This window comes from Thunnus maccoyii, chromosome 3, assembly GCF_910596095.1.
Source record: "Thunnus maccoyii chromosome 3, fThuMac1.1, whole genome shotgun sequence".
Classification (NCBI taxonomy): domain Eukaryota; kingdom Metazoa; phylum Chordata; class Actinopteri; order Scombriformes; family Scombridae; genus Thunnus; species Thunnus maccoyii.
In genome coordinates this window covers 5,038,583-5,060,796 of record NC_056535.1, presented here as the reverse complement: position 1 = coordinate 5,060,796, position 22,214 = coordinate 5,038,583, and the positions used below count along the sequence as shown (strand labels likewise).

The following is a 22,214-nucleotide window of genomic DNA, read 5'->3' as shown; positions in this document are numbered from 1 at the left end:
ATCACTGGTAAAGGTCCACAGTCATCTCCAAGATGCAGAGAAATCATCAACAAGGGTCAGCCTCATGTAGTAAACGTTGACCAGGAGTACTGAACATGTATGCCTACACATTATGGTTGTAAAGATTGACCAATGCATCTACATCAATACACAATAACAGATCCAAACCCAATTTGTCAAAATGCCTTTTCTGCTAGCTAGCTAGCTACATTACCCAATCACAAACCTAAGCCACTTATGTACATTTAATATGTGAAATGACCACAAATATTGCTACTTATTCAAGAAGTCGAGGCAGGTGCTAATAGTAAGTTACTGACAGGAACAATCAATCCAAGGTAAGTAATGCTAACATTAGCTGATAGCAATATCAACAGCAATATCAAAGTATTCTGCACTAAACTCCAACCAGTCAAAAGCAATTAAAGCCATGAGCTGTTTTATTTACAACACGTATTGTTGGACATACCCAATTTAGTGAAAAATGTATTCTCCTTGTTGATGTGGCAGCAATTTCTGATTCAGTACTTAAAATAAAGTTACTTAGTTACTGCCACTGAAAATTGATACACTGTCATTCATGAACAAGTAGAACTATAAATTCGTATCACAGCTGAGCTGAATCAGTTTTAAATTGCAACTAACTTGTATCAGCTTTGATACACATTTAATCATTGGATAAATACACACCTTTAGTACACATGCATTCCACTGAAGCTTTTATCTCGCAGCTGCAATACATATCAAGGGAACAGTGTGTTTTGAGAGTGATATAATCAAGAGTAGTACACACACAGTCTGACTGCTAAGTCCTAGTTAGGTCCACAAACACGGACTTCTACCATTCAGTGTTTGCAGGGATGAAAGTGAAAACTCAGCTTACATACCGGTGTGGATTCTAGTAATTTGCAGTTATGAAAGCTCTGACTGATCTTATTAATTTTTCCTGTCAGCAGGAAGCTCCCCAATCTGATTTTACAGCATGCCCTTTTGGCCTTGCTCGAGTAATTTCATGCTTTCAGGCACAACAAACAGACGTCCATTAGACTGAGCCTGTCTGAGGATGATAACCGTCTGTGTTGCTGCTTTCTCCTCCAAAAAAATCCCATGTACTCTCTCTCGCTCTCTCTTTATCTCCTCTCTGAATCTCTATGTCTTCCTTCTCTCCTTCCTCACCCCTGAACCTTTTCCCTCATTTACCCCTGCTTTCCTCATCCCCAGAGCACAGTTTGCCTTTTTTGATTGTTTGGGGGGTTTTTTGGTGGTTAAATCATAAGCCAAGATACTCTTAAAATGACTCATGCCTGGCATCACGTGGTAACATATCTTAAGATCTGCATCCTGACCGATGTCACTCAGGCATCAGTAATCAGCGTGTGTTTATGTGTGTGTTTTGGTAGGTTGGGTCCAGGTGTTGACGGAGAGGGAGTAAGAGACATTGTTAGTATCAGTAAACCAGAGTCTCAGCAAACAGGCAAACATACTGCATGTTAATGTGTGAATTCCTAAACATGTAACAGTCAGCCCAGTTTTAGGCTTCATCCTGGAGCTTTAACGTATCCAGGTGCTCTTGTGTCAATCAACTGTATCTTTACAAATGCTTCAGATATCACCAGAAAACCTGAGGCTACATCTGAGATGGCAGGAAGCTCTGGTCACATTTGTTCTGCTGTTTTTGCCTTTAAACACATATAAGGTGCAAACAGGGAAGTACACAGACCCTCTCTTATAGAACTCCTGCTGCATGGACATAGATACTAGAGTGTGTGGATGCAGCAAACACATAGGTAAATACATGTGCCTCCCAATACTAACAAAGTGTTAATCCTCAGGAACCTGTTTCCTGTGAGCCAAGTTTCTATTTATTCTCCATCTTTGGTGCTATGTTCTTATGGGTGTGGTATTCTTTCACTAAGCACATGATGGCTATTGCTGCTCATGCTACCCACTTTTACTTGTGTTTGAATAAATAAAAAGAATAGCAGGAAATACAAATACTGACTGTTAAAAATATAGCTCTCCTCCAACTCTATTAATGATATTTGTGTTGATCTTTAGCTCTTTTATTAGAATTCTAGCCTGCATGTGCTTTGTGGCTATGTAAAAGGTACACTGTATGACCATGTCCCCCATTGTAACTTGTTGGGGTTATTTTGGGAGTATTTCGGGCAAAGTGAGAGCAGTGTCCATATTTTCAGTTGGCTCTATGACCGACAGAATCTGCTGCCAAGTGTTCCGAACTTAACTTTTGATAATAAGGAAAAAGCCTAAACATGATGATTATGGAACAAGATGTTAAGTTATAAGAAGTGAAGTCATAAGAAATGTTTTCCATCATTTGTAAGCAAATTTATGTATGCTCATCCATGATGCACATGGGAGGTATCCCTGTAAAGTGTAAGTCGCTGATTCCCAGGAGTGTGTGTATCATGTCTGTGTGTTAGATTTGACTGAGTTACTGTATGACCCTGAGAAGAAAAGGTGCAAGGGATGTACCAAGCAATTATTTTTCCCTTCTCCATGTGCCCCAAACACACTGGCACCCTAGGAAATTGTTTATGTTGCGCTTACCACAACTGCCACCAGCTGCATCTCTGCTTTTCACAGATGCTTCATCAGACCGTGACCTCCAGTGTGCACTGGAGGGTTTGTAGCGGAGTGTGAAGTGGCAGCTGCCTTTGCGTTGAGAGTGCATCAATGGTGCAGGTGAAGTAGTTCAAGTATCTAGGGGTTTTGTTCACGATTGACAGGTGATCTACGTTCTAAACCTCACATATGGTCATGAGCCCTTGGGTAGAGACCAAAAGAATTAACCTTCCAACAGTTGGGAGGAGTTTTCCTCACATGGCTTCACACTTAGAGATGGGGTGAGGAACTTGGGGTAGAACTGCTGCTCCTTTGCGCTAGAAGAAGCCAGCTGAGGTGGTTAGGAGGAAACGTTGGGTCTGACCCAGAACATACTGGAGGAATCAGGATGCCCCAAGAAGAGCTAGACAGACTGTCTGTCTGGGTTACCTTGCTAAGTCTGCTGCCAATGCAAAATGGACCCATCTGATGGATGAATGATTAGAATTCATTCTTTTACATTACATTATCTACATGGAACAGTTTCTTGTAAAATGTATAAAATAATTGTTTATCAAAGATTTCTTGCAAAAAGAATCTTTATTTAAGTGTTTATTAAATTGCTTTATAGTCAAATGAAAAGATTTGTACTTTTGACATGGGGCCACTAGTGTTAGTAAAGGCCCTTTAGGGTCCCTCAACTGTCTTTTGAACACCACTAGCTTAGTAAAACAAATGCAAAAGTTCTCATCAACAGAAAAACTGTTGTGTTAAGTCATTTGGAGATAGGGTTTCCGTTGAAAGTTATTATTCTTCCATTGAAAAAAATCTCCACAAACCATGGTGGCCTGTGGTACAATAGGCCAGTCTGATGTTGACCCCAGCAGTGTTGTTATTCCCTGGATACAGAAGGGCTAATGTTCACATGGGGGCAGGGGGTGACATGAAGACAGAGAAAAAGACAGAGGGATTTATTGTTGCTGTCAACACTGTTGTCAAGAATGCTGCAAGTGACACCTTCATCATTAACACTTCTCCAAAGAAATTTTGTAGAAAAATCTGAAGAGAGGGGAGTTGTATGAAGAGGGAAGGACAATGACAGATAAAAAATATGAAGAGAAAACAGTTATGTGAGAGAAACAGAGAGAGTATAATGTATAGCCATACGACAGAGCAAATAAGGCAGTGATTGTTGTCTGTTGAGGCACGACTCCAAGAAAAGATGGGATGGGAGGAAACAAAAGGTCATCTTTATTATGGCTTCAGCCTGGAGACAAAGAAAAGTGGCAAACATGACATCATATTTCTAACTACATGGCTTGTGTAACATGTCATAAAGATGTTGAGCAAGAGTATGGTGGATTTTTCACAGCTGTTTCGAGGGACAGGGGCTCAAGCACAAGCTCAAGGTTGGCTACTGTTCCCCACAACACTGTGTCAGCACAGAGAAATGTCTGGCAGAATTGATTATGGCTGTGGGAAAAGGAGAAGAAAAACACTCTGGGTTGCTTCTATCTCTTAAACCAATCACTCTTGTCACAGACGGTACTTAAGCCAAGTCTCCGTGCCCTTTTAAGAACAGTGTTCGGGGTGAAATTAGTTTTCACTGCAGCATGAAGGAAGTAAAAGGGAGGAATGTTAGTATATCCCAACTTCCTATTAATTCAGACCATGTTGTTTAAGGCAACAATCAAGACTGTTGAGAGAGTCTCTTGAAGCTTTGTTTGGAGTTCAGGAGAATATAATCTGGCTGGTATCTGACCTAGCTACGTACTGTAAAGCTCTGTGTATTATGGGCTAAACACAGATATGACCATCCACAAACTCAGCTAATGCTCAGGCTTCATGGTTCTTTAGTTTGTTGGGCTTTGCTGTACTAAACTTAAACCTTAATAAATATTTTTATATAAAGAATAGATCAAATGAGTATGCGTAAAGTGAAAGGTGTTGTTTGTAGTGATGAAACCCATAACCTCCAACTCTGCAGTTCTCCACAACCAAACAAAACATTTTAGCTTCTTTTAGCTAATTAATAGCAATATTATAATCTAAGATTATAGAAAGCTAAACCTTTTCACATCTTATGTACTACTTCAGTTTGTCAGTTTGAGTAAGGCTGAAATTCACCTGCAATTTATATCTTTGAATTACTCATTGATTCTCTGTCGATATGACACAAAATTGTTAGACACATTTACAGCTGTTTTAAACTCTATCTCAAAGTTGTCAAAAAGGCGATTTCCCCTTCATTTTCTCTGTCCAGAAAACATATAGTACAGAAAAGCCACATAAAACCACACAATCAAGCTGGAGAATTTGGCAGAGAAGAAAACTCTAAATAGCAGTTTTTGTATTTTGTTACAAATAGGTTTCACAGCGTTAAAAGTTTAAATCAGTCTTTAATACTGCCACTTTTGAGCCATGCTAGCAGTTTGGCTCTATGGATGGCAAACATCTGCCAGTTGGTCCACCACTTTGGTCCAGACTGAAATATCTCAACAAATATTTGTGTATTGCCTTGAAATTTGGTACAGACACTTCTCCCCAGAGGACGAACCCATTGTGGTGAACCCCTGACTTTTTCCTTTGCCATTTTTGGTGTTCTGTGAATGTCTTGAATACTATTTGATGAATTGCTGTAAAATTTGGTTGAAATATTGATGTCCCCCTCAGGATGAAGTTAGCCTATAAGTGTATGAAGACCAAAGTATGCCACGTTTATATAAGTTCCCATTTTGCAGTGGATTTCACCGAACACTTCACTGATACAAACATTTGTATTATCTCCATTATATGTGTATTGTTGTTGGTGCATGGCTAGATAATGGCTGCTAAAATTGGATTAGCTTCATTACAGACTAAACACACCAGCTGTTTAACAATGATTCTCTCCACTCTGGTCTCTGTGAAGCAGCACTGACATTACCATTCATCTCCTTTAGGGAAAATGTGTGTGCGGGTGCGTGTGTGTGCATTTGCATGTGTGCACGCATAGTTGTACAAGCAAAGTTGTTTTTTTCAGTCCATATGAACTACTGGAGCACACAGTAATGTAACCCCAGGCCCAAGGTCAGTTTTAGAGCATATGACCCATCACACAGATACACAGATGACACAGACAGATGTGTACATTTGCGTCTGTGTGTCTTTCTCACACACACAAACACACACTGTCTGTAAACAGCACTGGAATAGAAGCAGAGTATAAGGAAAATGAAAGAATGGAGCAAAGAGAGGAGTGCACATGTAAGGATGATTTCCTCACATTAGTAGTGTTGAATTCATTTCTAATATGATGTTGGGACCAAAGCACGTTTTCGTCTATTCTCACTCTTGTGTTTCATCTCAGGAGTTTGAAGAAGCTCCTTATTCTTCCTTATATGAAGGCTGAAAAGCTTTGTCATTATAAGTGTAAAGAGTTGGGAAATGTGTGGCTGCTGAGCAAGACTTTTGTTTCAGAAAAATGTTTTATCATTATTGAAATTCCTTCTAATCATCAACGGAAATGGATAAAGGATATTATTTTAATTGGGTCTGGCATTAGCAATACACTCTTATAAGAAACTATCTCAGAATTACACAAATAAAGCTTTAGTGTGTTTTCTTTTTTTGTACTTCCTGTGTTTCCTCTTCTTTTTATTGCTGCATCTCCAAATAGCAGACCACGTGTACTCTGAAAGTCACCTTTCTTTCCGCCTCTCTCTATGTGTCTCATGGGGTTGTTTTCCGCATCTCTGTCATTGCCTCCTCCCTCTTGACCCTCCCAGAGATCACAGCTTGTGTTGTCAGCCTGTCTGGCTGTCATGAGCAGGAAGCTGCCATGTCAGGTTTGACTGGACAAGGCAGCGGTCGGATGGCGCTGTGGTCTCACTGTTAGCGGGCTAATGGTCTGTCCTGACACTGTGCCAGAGCTGCTTTTCACTGGCCTCTCAAGGTCATTCATTCATTCAATCTCAACAAACTGGACAGAAGAATGAATGAGCAGAAAGTGAAAGAGAGAGAGAGAGTCCAAAAATCAGTGCCAGAGGGTTTGAATCTGAGTGTGTGCATGTGTGAACACATCACCAGCGTGACTCATGACTGTGCATCTCCATGCCCGTGCTGTATGCCTCATGTGCGGATGGATTGTTGAATGTGTGTCGTCTTTTTCTGATGACTATGCCTACTGACCTGTAAAAAAACATGAAGCCCATCTAAAAAACCCGCTCATCTTTTCCATCAGCATTCTAAATGAGTACACATGAGGGGAGTTGGATGGAGCAGGCGTGGGTCACTGGACCTCTGACATATGGCTTTTTGCTGACTCAAACACACCCCTGAACACCACTAAACTGCTTTAGTGGATGTGGTCACTGTGTTACTTGTACTTAACACATAACTTGTATTACTTGATATTTTGGCCACTCTGGGGCAGACATACTATCACCTTTTAAGTTTACACAGCTAACATTTTAGCAAACAATGGCTCATCCAGCATCCAGCACACATGGAGATACATTAGCACTGGAGTTGTGTGTCTGTGCACCTTACAAATCTAAGCCCAATATTCACTCTTCTTTTATCTCTGTCTGTTTTTGGTCTCCACCAACTCCTAAGGGAAATATCTGGCTCTTTAGCCGCTAAACGCTCCACTGTGCTCACCAGCTAGTCGCTAACTTTGTCTGTGTGCCATGTGGTGCTGAACAGGTAGTGTACAGTGGGTTTATCTAAGCTTTTTGCTGAAAATCAAGTATGACTGAAAAGAGCAGTGTACTAAACAGTAAAGATGTGGGCTGTAAAAACCAAAACAACAAGATGAAAGACATTCAAATTTTCCATAGAGCTGAGGGGAACTGCAACCTCTTTCACATTACACATATTCATTTGACCTATTGTTAATATAGAAATATTGATTAGTGCAGGTTTAATTGACACAGTGTGGACTGGAAAGGAGTGTCGGATACTCACTAGCCACTGATTGGTTAGAACAACCCTTCCAAAACAAAGAATGGCAAACACAAACATGACATCTGACTGGAAAATTTGAAACAAAATGGCTTTTTAGACTGATTAAAGTAACCTGATTTTTGGGCCATGTATACACATAACGGGGTTTCTAACAGAATTATACATGTTTGCATGACAAAGACTTCAGTATTGCTTTGTCAACAGAGTGGCAGGATGAAAAGAAAGATCATTACACGTGGTGATACATCTTTGTTTTCTAAAGTATTCCATTCAAGGTCGGACAACATCAGACAGACACTAAGTAGCCTCTGGTCTTAAGTTTGTTTCCACTGCTGAACATTTGACTTTTTGTAAAAAATAAATAAATAAATGTTCACTGCTGAACATTTGACTTTTTGTAAAAAATAAATAAATAAATAAAATAGAAAAACTATTGAACTATAAAAAAGTCTTTCCTCTCACTAGAACGTCAGTCTGACTTCTCAGAGAAAAAACATGAAGCAATGTATTAATAATGCACCTAAAATAAATATGCCATGGTTCCAAAATATATTTGGGGGCAGAGGAGAAATCTGATGACTGACCTGCTGCATGTGAGCTATTTCTGTTTTACAGTAACCAGATTATTAGGGTGCATGTAAACATGTCAGATTTCTGGCATACCCTGATTTCTCAGAGTAACCTAGTTTCTTGTGTGTATGTTAATATAAACAGTGTTGTGGGAGTTTATGTTTACTGGATAGACATATTCATTCCCTACACGAGGGTCCCTTCACAGATCGATAGGTATTTGATGACTGCTAAAGTCAAGGTTTACATTAGTTAGGAACCAATCATCATGATGGTCAAAAGAAGAGCTACTTGGTTAAAGTTAGGGACGGATTGCAATACACGGTTAAAAGAAAACAATGTTGACTGTTGGAAACAACAAAACAGGAAACAAACAAGGTTTTGCACAATGTCACACTACGTTTCTGATTTACTCATAATAAGACTCATAATTCACACATAATAGAGGTCTTTGTCGGGTAAACACAGACAAAGGTTGTTTTAGGCTGTCGTTTTTCTTGTGAGGAAAATCTCTTTAAAACCCCCAAATTTCTCCAAACATACAGAGCACATGACTTCAGTGTCCTGGGTTGTACTTTCTGAGTCTAGAGAAGCTTGTTTTAGCCTTTTCCAGGGATTATTTTTCCTTTCATTTAAGATTATTTGTTGACAAGCTGGCTGTAGCCTTGTTAAACTAAGTAACATTGCACACCATTTCTTTTTTCAGTACTGGGAGTCTGTTTGATTTCAGTAAACACATCAAATGACTTTGTGTGCGCATTTGTATTATTACAGAAACTGGCATATTAACGGCCTGCTGTCAACTGCCTTCATTTTGGAGGTCGTGAACCAGAATGTATGAGAACAGAGATGAACATTACAACTGAACAGCATTTGTGAAACCACAAATGGGAAAGATGGAAACCCTCATGAAGATGCATGAGAGGGTGGGGGGGGGGGGGCAGCAGAGAAAGACAAACAGAGATCAAAGAGGAGCAGGGGGGAACAAAAAGAAAGAGGTGAGTTGTCACTGTAGAAACATGATTGTGTCCAGGGAAGATCACAGCTACAGACAAACTGAGATTTGTTGGCACCTCACTCAGAGCAGATGCACTAGTGAGATTGAGTGTGTGTATATGTGTGTGTGTGTGTGTGAGAGAGAGTGTAGTCAGACAGTGTCACACAACCTAAAGACCAACTTCCTCCCTTTGATGGAGTAGCTCTGAGAGTGATGCCAGATACTCCTGATTGGCTGCAAGCACCCAGACCCCAAAATTGTACCCTTCTCCAAACAGAGGAGTCTGTTGTCCACAAGATAAATGGAGCACACCGCCAGTCACACACACACACACACACACACACACACACACACACACACTGGTCGCAATCAGGAATTTTCTCACTCACGGCCCATGCAATTAAATTGTTCAACAGGGCAAATGAGAGAGTAGAGTGAATAAAGAGAGGCCCCCAATCAGAGTGGGGGGCCCTTGCATTTTTCTGTGTCCTGTTTAGAAAAGAGACTTTAGATTATTTTTCAAACATCAGGCCAGAGCGACAGACGAGAGGCGAAGGAGAGAAGAGAAAACAAGGAGGACAAGAAGAGAATATCATCAAGTTGAACTCAGCAGTCTTCTCTGGGTGACACACTTTGAACATGTTGCACCAGAACTGTGAGTACAGATGGGCAGAACAAAAGGAAAATGAAATTAGAAAGACTTCTTTCAAAGATGCTTTGTGGACTGTGGATAAATTCCTGGTTATGACTTATATTCAAGAAAGGCTGACTGTACACTCAAAGTTGCTACACTTTGAGTAATTTCTTAGCAACAAATATTTGGGAAAGGAGCTATTTTAGATATGAATGTGGGTCTTGGGTTCTTACTGCACCCATCCGAGGCCACAAGGAAAGCTTCTATTGGTTTTCCTTCCGTATTAATATTTACATTTGGAACATTTCACTGAAGCTCTCATTCAGGGAAGCCTTAAGTGTGTAGGTGAAGTGCCATACTAAAATAAGCTTGAAGAGGAAATCAGTAGGAACTTTGTTGTGTTTTATTATATAGTCTCCAATAGAACTTCTCTGAACACCACTTTTCAATCACAGTGTGTTTTGATGAAATTAAAGTTTCTCTAGGTGGCATTCTCTTCTGTCTGAGTTTAGCTATGACTACCAGGTTTTTCTTTTGTTTATTCCAAACAAAGACACGAATGGTAAAAATGTAATTGTACTGCAGGTTTTTTAAGATGTCAATTGTCATGAACTGGGTGTAGACAAAACATTGTGTTGCATTTGGTGCCTTATACACTATAATTGTTAGCAAATGCTCTGTGTGTATATATGATAATATATAACATACAGAGATATAACATAACAGATAATACAGATGCAACTTTTGGCTACACTGGCAAGAGTCTAACATGTAGCTGATGATTCCTGTGTACTTTTACTTAAAGAGTAACTGCTGCGACCCAGTGGTTTAGCCACTGTTGTTTTAGTGACATATGCAGATTTTTATGACACTTTGGCTGATGTTATGTTGCTGCTGTTTGACCTGTATATGAAACATGCAGACGGTATGCCTCTCCTCTTCCCCTACTATGTACCACTCCTCACCGACTTGCTGCTGTGTGCCACATGAAACCTTTATGCCACTGTTCACCAGCTTTATGTTCCACTGATATATACCACTTCTCATATTAAATTAATAAAAAACAAATGAATAAAAATTACGTTTCAACATCATGCCCATCTGCCATACTGCTAACTTTAATGGTCAAATTTTGTCCAAAGCTATGCATGATGTTTGCTGTTAGTTCATCACAGCAGTGACTGTTGTCTACAGTAAGTCATTACGATGTTATGGCATGAAACCTAAGTTTTACACAGTAACTGCCAATGGACAGTGGCATATCTGCCAGATCTGCTTCAAAGGGGACATATTATGCGTTTTGTGATTTTCTGTTATTTATATACTGTTATAATGCTAAACATGGTCAAAGTTCCAACACTTGAGGTTAATGTATACAGAAATGCTCCCTGCAAGTCAAAAGCCAGGGATTCAACCTGCCCTGAAAGCTTTTTTTCTACTTTGCGACGAGCTGACATCAGCTCGTCATGCATGCCCATAAATGGCTGTCTGTTCCGTAGCCTGTGTTGCTAATGGTTGTTGCTGAGGTTTTTCCATGTGTTGTTTGCGTTGTCAAACAACACATGCGGTATCTTCCACTGAAAGATACCACTCCCTAGAGTGATACACTGTTTATAAGTTACAGACATATCATAATAAGCAGTGGCATATGTCAAAAACAAATGATATGCCAGTGAGAATTGGTATATGACAGTGGAACATGAGTGGCATACCGTTTATGAGTGCCACAAACTGGTAGAATGGGAGCGGCATACAGAAAACCAACAGTGACATCCCACTCAGAATCGATACAAACCATCAGAACAAGAATGGCATACCATCAGCCACTTTTCAATCTCTGGGTCACGCGTAGGTTGGGTGTCTGAAATTGATTACAAAAAAATTATCCTCTTTGCCTTTCCAGCTAATGGCACCCTTACCAAACACGTAGATCACCTATGCCTAAAAATGGCCCTGATAGCGACTCATATCATAACAGGAGCTGACCACAGACACAATGCAATACAGATAAGCTGCTTAGAGACAAGCATTTAACAAATATTGCAGATCAGTGTGGTGTGAAGTTATAAAATATCACATTCCAAATTGCAATAGGTTTTATTCAAAGGGGCCAAATGCGTAGGACACAAAAGTGTATTATTCCCTTCATTTGGTCATGGCCAACCACAATTTGTGGTCATAATACCTTAAAAGGATAGTTTATTTTTCAACATAAGGTGGTATGATTACTCACTGGAAGTCATATTGATGCATGGACATGAATCTAGGCCACAGGTCCTGTGAACAGTGGAACTTGAACATGTGAGACAGAAATGAACAGCAGCAAGTGGAAAACTAAAACAACACAGTGCTCAAAAAGGCTTTTTATATCTTCAGAGTGTTTTTAATGCGTGAGAGGTGACTCATCACGTCATGTAAACAAATCTGAACTATCCTTAAAAAAAAAAGATGAATCCTCTGATGTATCTATTTTCTAGTGTAAGATGTTTTCCAGGATGAGAAAGATATTAATAGTGTGATGCAGCAATTGCAACAGCTACAAGATGTTCCTGTCTATGAAATCATAAAGCCAGAACACTTAGTTGACTGAAAGCACTGTGAAAAAAATACAGTACAGCCACAGGTGTAGGAAGCATTGAAAATGTGGGTGGGACAATCTAACAGAGGGTCTGGGGGGGGTCCTCTCCAAAGATTTTTTTAACAGAGTAGATGTCATTTGCTGTATTCTGGTGCCTTTTAACAGGTGGTTTGATACTTTTATCTGGCTATGCTGGCATGAGAAAAACAGAAATTGATTCAATGACTAATTCAGAGCCATCTTTAATAATAACCACTCATTGTTTATTTAACTTTGATTGTCAGTATTTGATTGAGTCATTTCATAACAAAGGCATCAACATAACAACCATCTGCCACCTTTCATAAAAAGCAATAGTCTTGAATTCATAAGTGGCATAGCTTTGAGTAGCGTGTTTGAGCAAATCCGTCAAGTTAGCTGAATAACATCATAAAAGCTTTGTGGGACAGGCCCTCATATATACTATTTTGGCTAAAAATACATATTTGCTAAAATTTCAAATAGCAAATAACTTAAAATCCAACACACAGAACCGCAAAATCTCATGAAATATTGAAATGAATGTGACACAATTAATCACCAATTTAAGGGGTTAATGCTTTTTGCTATTCATGACCTCACACAATTATCAGGTGCCAAGTTGTATCAACAATATAATAGCGGCTCTGCAGTAACAGTGTAAAGATTTAAAGATAATAAAAAATAAAAGCTTACTGCTATAGCTCCTCTCTGCGTTGGTATCTCCTTCACTGTTCTCATTAGTCCCCTTCATCACTTTATGTTTCCTTGCTTACTTCACTTGCTCCTTCTTTACCTCGTCGTTTCATCCCTTTCTTTCTCTCCTTCTCTTTTAGTCTCATTTGCCATCTCAATCTCCTCTTTCCTGTCATTTTTCCCTTCTTCACACCTAGTATACTCTCTTTGCTCAAGGCTTCCTTTCTTCCATCCTTGTACCCTGAATAACTTCCTTGTTTCCTTTATTTATTTAATTTCCATTCTCCTTTTTTGCCTACCTTAACTCAGCTACCTGGCATCTGGGCATTAATGACTACCCAGCGTTGGTGGTGCTGTGTCAACTACAGTGTACTTTTGTTTTTTTGTACCCCTGTATGAAATGTTCTTTAGGTACCCACTAGCTACAGTATATAGTTCTAACCTTTGGGGACACTGGGGAAGTCTGTCTTTACAAAGACCTCCTCACAGATTCTCAGAGGGAAAAGCAGCAGCCAGAACCACAAACACACCACTACTTTATCCAGCCTAGTAGTATTGATTTCTCTCTGTACACTAAGCTTCTTTCCAACTCTATTCTTAACCCCTTAATCTGTTTTATATCTTATAGCTTTTTATTATTCAAACTTTATAGGCTTCCATGATATTGTTGGAATTGTACATTTTGTCTGACATTTAGCCATAAACGCCTATTGATTTCCATGGTTTTATATTTATTCTGGCCAGTTTTGGGTTACTTTCCAACTAAGCAGCTCTTTTATCACGTAGTGATGACAGTCAGGCTATCCATATAAGCCCTAGTGAGCAGAAAGAAAACTCCTGTCGCACTGCAGTAAATTACTGCTGCTAAGACATCAGTATGTGTTTGAAATAGATGTTAAATGCACTTTTACTCTCATGATGTGCTGCTGAGCTACAAGCATTTTCCAGGTCCAGAAGTATAAAGACGAGGTCTCTGTTGCTGCCTCAGCTGCTCATTGAACACAACTGTATGTTTTTAACACCACAAAAAGGCTGGTGTTCCCACTCTTTAGCAGTGCTGTGGCAGTTACTCTCTTGCGCTACCAAGAGCATGTTTCCCTCTCCAATCCAAGAGTCGCATGAGCTGAATTTGATTGATTTCTAAAGACTTCCGCTTTTTGGAATTAGAAATCCCTCTTTTCTCTGTACTGATCTGGGGATTATTTGCTTCCATCTTCGCCTTTTGAGCTGCTTCCTCTCCTCCACTCAATTTATGGCTGCCACCCACACTTCTTTGGTTCTGAGAATCCCTTTGTTATTTTCTCTTAAGTCTGCTTTTGTGCAAATCTTTCTTTATATCTTTCATCTCTATAAATGAAAGTATATAATTAGTTTAGTGCTTTAATCTGATTTCATAGTAAATGAACTTTTCCCCTTTAAACACTGTCTAAACCTAAAAGGATTTTTTAAATAAAATAGTACCTTTCACTGATTATTATTCAAAGTGTTATCAAGGAATTCCTTGGGTGAACAAAAAAATATCTTTGTCAATAAAACTACAGCTGGCTGTGCCGCTTCCTGGTTTCTAGTTTCAGAGTTGACCAAGGCCATGAAAACAATAATTTTATAACCCTTCCCATTTTTCATCCAGACTTTGTCAGAGCACACAATAGCTATGTGACATTATAGCTGATATGACACACAAAAGGTAGCAAGTAACATTAAAAATTAAAGTAACATTAACAAGTTAAGAGCACAGAAGCTTGTTTATTCTATATATCATATTAGTAATGTCTGCATGAAGGTCTGCCTGTTTGCCATCAAATATACCAGGCACAAGATATGTGCCGATGTCTTAAGTTCAGAAACTTACATTAGATACCTGCAGTGTTTACATGCAAACATTCAATCACAAGAAACTACTGTATATGTCAATACAGGATTCAACACAGTATCATGAATAAAAGACTGGGCACACCGGCTTGTCCTTTTTTTCTCTAAAAAAGTTATAAGCGTAACCATGTGATGCATTTTCACACATCAAACTAATCACCAAAGTATTGATCACTCTGAAAAATGCATGAAATATTCAATAAACAGCCATAAACACACAATAACAGAGTGAGCTGTCTTACCATAAAACAGATGTTTCCTCCTCACCAGTGTCTGTGCAAAACTCTCCACCACCTCACTAAAATCAAGAGCTCTGACCTGATTGCAACATGCTAATAGCTAATTATGCACTCTAAGCTAAGAGGGAGGTTTCCTTCTTCGGACACTGAACATTTTCCACACCTTACTTTAGCGATTTATGTAGTTTAAGGCACAAAAACAACTCCTCATGATGATCTCTTTATAAGCTCATGATTTTCAATAACTGGTAAACCAGAGATTAACTGTATATTAAAATCTCTAATCTCTAATTACTCAACACTGCAGTAACTGTTGTATTGCTGTATGGTGTTGGTCAGAAGGTCACTACTGCCAGTGGCTGTTATAATAAGATAGCTGGGACGAGTTATTATCATTGTATGACGTGGCTGCACCCAGTCACTTTGTGTGTGTGTGTTGAGTATGTTTGTGTGTATTTTTATACATGTATTGACCATGTGTACATGGCATGTTCCTGATTGGGCTCAGGCAATCATACGACCTGCACTGTGCAGGTATTGCAATAGGCAGGGTAATCTGACAACACACTCGGAGACTGTAATTCCGATGGGTTATTGAGGTTTAAAAATAACAGGAGGGAATGTGGAGTCTTGCTGCAATTGAATCCACCACATCTTTTAGCCTTTCATAATAATGAGCAGAAACACACACACACACACACAGATGCACATACACAAATCCATGACAGTAAAGCAATCTTAGAGACCCCATGACGGCGGTCTCTGCAGCACACAGAACAGAGGAAAAGGAAGAGAACAAAAAGATGAGTGGAAAAAAGAGCAGGAGAGCGACAACTAACTAGTAGGGCTGACTGTGATTGCGTAACCTACTGAGGGAGCAGAGAAGAGAGAGCATATTGATCAGCTGCTTTCCTGATGCTTTCTACCTCATTATCAGATGACAGAAGATTTTCTTTGGTCAAGCTGCACATAAAGATCCATCACAGCTCATCATACGCTCTGGCAAAGTGTGTTAAACTTTCAGTTTCTTCGATTTATGTACCACAGTATATGTTTTGTTCAAATGACCTTTTACTTTCTTGCATTTATGTAAGTAGGAGCACACATGGATGGATTGATTTTATACGTGTTGGTCAATGTCTCTATTGTCATTGTAATGACTGTGTCTCTTTCCTCCTCCAGACTCTGCTCCTCAGCACCATGAACAAGATGAAGAACTTTAAGAGGCGTTTCTCTCTTTCTGTTCCTCGCACTGAGACCATTGAGGAGAATGAGTTCACCGAGCAGATCAACCAGCTCAACATTCGACACACTCAGGGTACGTTACCCATTCTCCGTCTCTCGGTAGAGCCTCATTCAGCAGTGGGGCACCTGTTCAAAACCTTAAAGCTAACCCTCCCTGAGGGTCTCTGTCAGGGTCCAAAATCTCATAATTTCCTCCCGACTCTAATACCAGACAGAACATTAATATTGGACAGTTCTGCAAAATCCAAGATTAAGTTGAATGACATTTTTTAGCATTCAATATCAATGTTTTTGAAGTTTAAATATGAAAATTGTGTGCATGGCGAGTACAATCTTTAAGGTCTGGTTACAGTTAAAGCAGTACTAATTAATAATTTTATATTAGCAATGGATTCAATGACTATTTGTAATGTGAAAGGGGTCTCACCTCTCTCATCTCTGTTTCCATAGCAGCAAGCAGCTGTTTTCAATGAAAAAGCTCTGATAAACCCACTGTACACTACCTGCCTAACAGCACCTATCATCAGACAGGCAAAAGTTACCTGGTATAGGATAACATAACATAGTGGGGCATTTAACAGCTAAACAAATCTGCCTCAGACGTTGTTGGAGACCAAACTAGAGCTAAAAGAAGAGTGAATATTGGACTTAATAACATAACTTAAAATGAATACTTGTGTTTTTCCATGTCTGTTGGATGTGTGAAAAAGCAACTGCTAACATGTTCACCATAACAACCTCAGAGGGTCATATGTCGATGTTGTGTTTTCTGCTTGTTCCACTGCCCCCAAATGGAAAAAACAAAATCAATTAATGCTGATTTACACATCTTGGTCAAAGTTACAGACAAATGTGATAATGGTAAAAAAAAAAAACAGCCAAACTTCCTTGTAGATCAGAGATGGAAGGGAACATCTGTCTCCAGTATGAAAGCACTTATTTCTGCCTAGCTATATGAACAGCACACTGCTTCTTACTTTGGTACTGAACATTGGCATTGGATTCAAATTGTGCACTGCTATGTCATCCATACTTAAGGTAATTTCAGACTTGCCTTGTTTGGTCCAATTGAATTGGACTGCGGTTTCAAATTTCCCCTCAGTGCGATATGTTTGGGCAGGTCTGAACACAGCAATTGTACTTGGGTGCTGACCAAAACAACCATACTGAGACCCTTTAGAGGATGTGGTCTCAGGCTGTTCTCACTGAAAACGAAATGTGATCCTACCTCACTCTGACCCAACTACAAGACACATTTTGGTTTGCTTGTATTTTTCTTTGTGTCAAAACAAACTTTGAAAATGCCCTTAATTCCAAGGGATACTGGACCTGTCCAAACATACTACAGTGAAGTCAGTGAGTGTAATCATTAGCTCAAACCTTAACCACCGATATGTAACTGTTAAACCAGCCAAATTTCTCCACTGTCAAGTATTAGAGCTCTGTTGGTTCTGTAGGTTGCCACGTAAAACCATTTTAAACCATTTTAACCATTCATTATATGTAATTAAGACCCTGAGCTCTTCTACCTCCTTGTGTCTTTTGGTCTTTGTGTGAATGAATGGCTCATATCTAATAATAGAGCAGAAGCTGAAATCTTGTTCTGGCTTTTAATGCCAAATACAAAAGCCTTCCAGCCTTAGTTCTTTCCTTCCGTGTCTGTAGCAGACCCTCACAGATTAACTGGGTTTTTTCCGGCTACGACTGGTACCACCGGCGCTGAGCCACAGGGGATCAGGAGGCTTCAAAGGGAACCAAAGTTTATGGTGGGACAAGTAGGGGTAGATAAAACAAAGGACCTGAATTCAGAATTTGTTTTTTTGAATGTGTCTGCTTTATTATGTAGAGTTTGAATGAATGTCAAGATAGTACAAAAAGATGGGATAACAAAGTTGTGAAAGCTACCATGAGGGTTAACACTTTCATCCTACACCTTGTCTTCACTGTTTGTGGTTCCTGGCTACATGCTATAGGCTATGTGATGGGAAATAAAACTTTGATTTGTGAATTTATGTTAATGCACAAGCATTACAATGTAAGCATGATGTACTGTAATCCAGTGGTTTCATCAGACCTGCTTGTGTGTTACCACTCAAGTCAAATAATCAAAATCAGGCAACTAAAGCTTCTGCGTCCTGTGTGAACACCGAGTACAGTTAAGTGAGGTTGTTGTTAAGCTGCTTGATGGAGAGAAGCAGCTGGATATGTAGTTTAACCCCCAGAGTACATCACCCCCACCCCCACAGAGTCTGCATCACTGTCTGCTCCTGAAGGTCAGGAAAGAGGGACCCAGACAGACAGACAGAAAGAGTGGAAAATGACAAAGAAATGGAGATAAATAACTCAGTGAGGAGGCAAAGAGACACAGTGAGACAGTGTTTGACCCAAATCCAACAGCCGTCTGATATTTACACTCCTCTCATACCTTTTGTCGTTCATCTTTCTATCTTGCTCTCCTCCCTCCTATGTGAGGATGAAGGATTATGTCATGTTCCCACAGTGTTATCCACAACATTTACTGCTGTTTATGGACATTATCTGCAGGGATTTAATCATCACATGGCCAATATATTCTGTTAGCAAGAAAAAAATTCACATATGGTGCATTTTCCAATGGATATCAAGGTCAGTGTGTTGTATGTTAAAGGAATAGTTCAACATTACTCTTAAAGGCTTTCTTGCTGACTGACAACGTGAAGATGGTACCACTCATATGTTCTGTGCACGTCAGCTTAGTTTAGCAGCCTGGCACTCTCCAAAACTCCTCCAAACCTCAAAGATTAACAAGTTTTATCTTGTTTATTTAATCTGAACACAAACAGAAATGTAAAAGCAAAAATTTTTGGTCTTAGAGGAGGTTAAGTGCGATAATTATTTCTTGCAACAGCTAGGAACAGTGACTTCCAAGAATCCTGTTGTTACCATGAGTTTGCTAGGCTACCAGCAGAGATGCTGCACAGAAATGCTGGGCAGATAACCTCTGATTCGTAAAGAAACAGTAACACTCCCACTAAAACTGTAAATTGTACTTTTGACATTACTGTTTTTGCATAGATACACGCTGACAAGTCAGCTTTAGAGATGCAAGTAACTAGGCGTATTTTTGAACTTTGAACAGAGCCAGGCTAGCTCTTTCTTCCTGCTTCCACTCTTTATGCTAAGCTAATCACCACCTAGCTCTAGCTTCACATTTAACGCACACACATGAGAGTGGTATCTATGTCATCTCACTCATGGCAAGAAAGATAATAAGCACATTTCCCAAAATGTTTTTTTCTTTAATGAGCTTCTTATTACTTAAGATATCTTGTAAATGTGTCAGTTACTTGTATATAATGTTATCACAAAATGACCTCTCAATCATGTCAGACTGTTGAATTGGAGAGGAATCCACAAATTAAAGTTCTTTCAGCCTCCATAACAGGTCTATCAAGACTAACAAGTACTTTTGCATTGTAATATTATTATTATTGCTACGTTACTCCACAAATCCTATTGAAGATAGAGCTCATGCTCAGGTGAGTTTAACTACTTCAGTCCTATCAGATTATTGGATTCTCTAATATTGTTTTTCTCATTTAAACACGTGAGCAGCTGGCTCAAACCGACAAAGACAAAGAAAGTCAATCAGTCTCAGATCACTGAGCACAATGAACTCATTCTCATCCCCTAAGGATGCACATACACACAAATACACAATAGAGTAACACGTGAACATGAACACCAATTCTGTTTTCATTGCACTGGCTCCCTGTCTCCTTCAGGGTTGACTTCAAAGTCCTGCTACTCACATACAAATCCATTAACGGACATGCGCCTCCCTACCTACAGGAACTGACCACACCACAAACCTCCACCCACACCCTCAGATCTGCCCCCAGTCGCCTACCGAGCTCTGCACCATGGGGGATCGAGCCTTCTGCTCTGTTGCACCACGCTTGTGGAACAGCCCTCAGGGCAGCACAGACCCTAGACTCTTAACAGGCTTAAAAACCTTTTTATTCAGGAAGGCTTTTTCATCTTAACTCTTGTTATTTTCTTCAAATGATGTTATATGTTAATGCTGTAGCTCTTTGAGATTCACTGTGAATGAAAAGTGCGGTACAGATTAAATGCATTATTATTACTACTATTATTAGACACACACACACATCTTTCTTATGTTTAGTCTGGTGAGATATTCTACATCTATTTAGACAAACACAGGTATACACTCTGAGCTTCAAAAAAAATAGTGCTTATGTGTATGTGTGTGTATTTCTCAGTCAGTGTCCTAAGGGATAGCCAGGACTCACTGCCTGACTACCTGCTAATATTTCACATTAAGTAGAATCCCCTCATTCACTCTTCATATATTAGTCCATTTAAAGCTGTTTTGCTGAGCTCCCATAGTTCATGCTAATGTAATGTTGAGAGTAATCACATAAGCCACTGTGACATGTCAGCTCTCTGATGAGAATTTCTTCTTGATCAGATTTAAATCCATCTGTCTGCAAAAGTTGTGCTGCAAGTGATAAATCTTAATTAAAGGAATAACAAATACGTTGTTCAAGTCAGTTGATTTAAATCAGTTCTATGTGACAGTGAGTTGGTCACTCTTTACTTGATTATTCACCTCATCAGATGTCTTCAAATGATCAAACCCCCTTGGCACACACATTTCACAAAGTCACAAAGCCTTTTTATCACCAAGCAGGTGAGATTTCCTTATCTTGGTTATGTTGACTGGCTGTTGTCCAAGGTACACTGCCATTTGCTTTTACTGGAAACTGAAACACCATTAGCCACCCTTCCCCTCAACCTGCTTGACCACCTGATAAATATAGCTATTTCAGAGTGAAAGCTACCCATTAGCGAAAACTAACATTTACATATACAGTATACATTACTACCTTAAAAGGTTGGTAAGGCTAACATTTTATCTATTTTTTCATGGCCACCTAATCAATGTAAATCCATTTTCACTCTCCTTTTAGAAATTTTGGTCTTGACCAGCTCCTGAGGGAAATAATTAGCTCTTAAAGGTGCAGTGTGTAGGATTTAGTGGCATCTAGTGTTGAGTTTGCAGATTACAACAAACTGAATGCCCCTCCCTCTCCCCTTCTAAGCATGCAGGAGAACCTATGGTGGCTGCAAAACTCGCAAAAAATGCAAAAGGCCCTCTCTAGAGTCAGTGTTTGGTTTGTCCATTCTGGGCTACTGTAGAAACATGGCAGTGCAACATGGTGGCCTCCATGGAAGAGGACCTGCTTCCTATGTAGATATAAAGGGCTCATTCTAAGGTAACGAAAACATGATTCTTATTTTCAAGTGATTATACACTAATTAAAACATACTCATGAATATTATATTCCATTTCTGCCAAGTCTGTTCCACTAGATGCCGCTAAATTTTACACACTGTAGCTTTAAGCTGCTAAATGCATCACTATATTCACCAGCTAATTGCTAACTTTGTGTTTCTGCCCTTTGCTGCCCTGTGCTGAAAACTACTGCCTGTTGTTGCTGGAAATTAGGTTGATGAGAACTGAGACCGAACCAAAACAGTAAAGTTGTGGGTGGTAATACCAAAACAATAAACTGAAAGACCATAAAACACTCTGTAGAGGTAAGGCGAACTGTCGTGATAATTCTCATATATTTGACCCATTGGTCATATAAAAATATGAATTAGTGTTAGGGTTGCGGACCACCTGCTGCAGTGGTCGTTCTTAACACCCTTGCTTGCTATTATTATCATTAGTAATATTTCTATATTATTGCTATTGTTGTGCTTCTCTGTGTCTCTCTCTCAACCCAACCAGTAAAGGCAGATGGCCGCCCACCTAGGGCCCAGTTCTGCTTGAGTTTTCTT

The 22,214-nt window shown here is 39.5% G+C and overlaps 1 protein-coding gene across 1 annotated transcript in view; it reads left to right on the top strand.

Annotated features, from left to right (window-relative positions):
• Positions 1-22,214, top strand: part of cdk18 (cyclin dependent kinase 18) — a 49,629-nt gene that overhangs the window by 5,598 nt on the left and 21,817 nt on the right. Inside the window, exon 2 of the mRNA XM_042406678.1 lies at positions 16,299-16,434. Within this exon, the coding sequence (XP_042262612.1) occupies positions 16,317-16,434 (118 nt within the window). The 5' untranslated portion in view covers positions 16,299-16,316. The remainder of the gene's footprint in view (positions 1-16,298; positions 16,435-22,214) is intronic.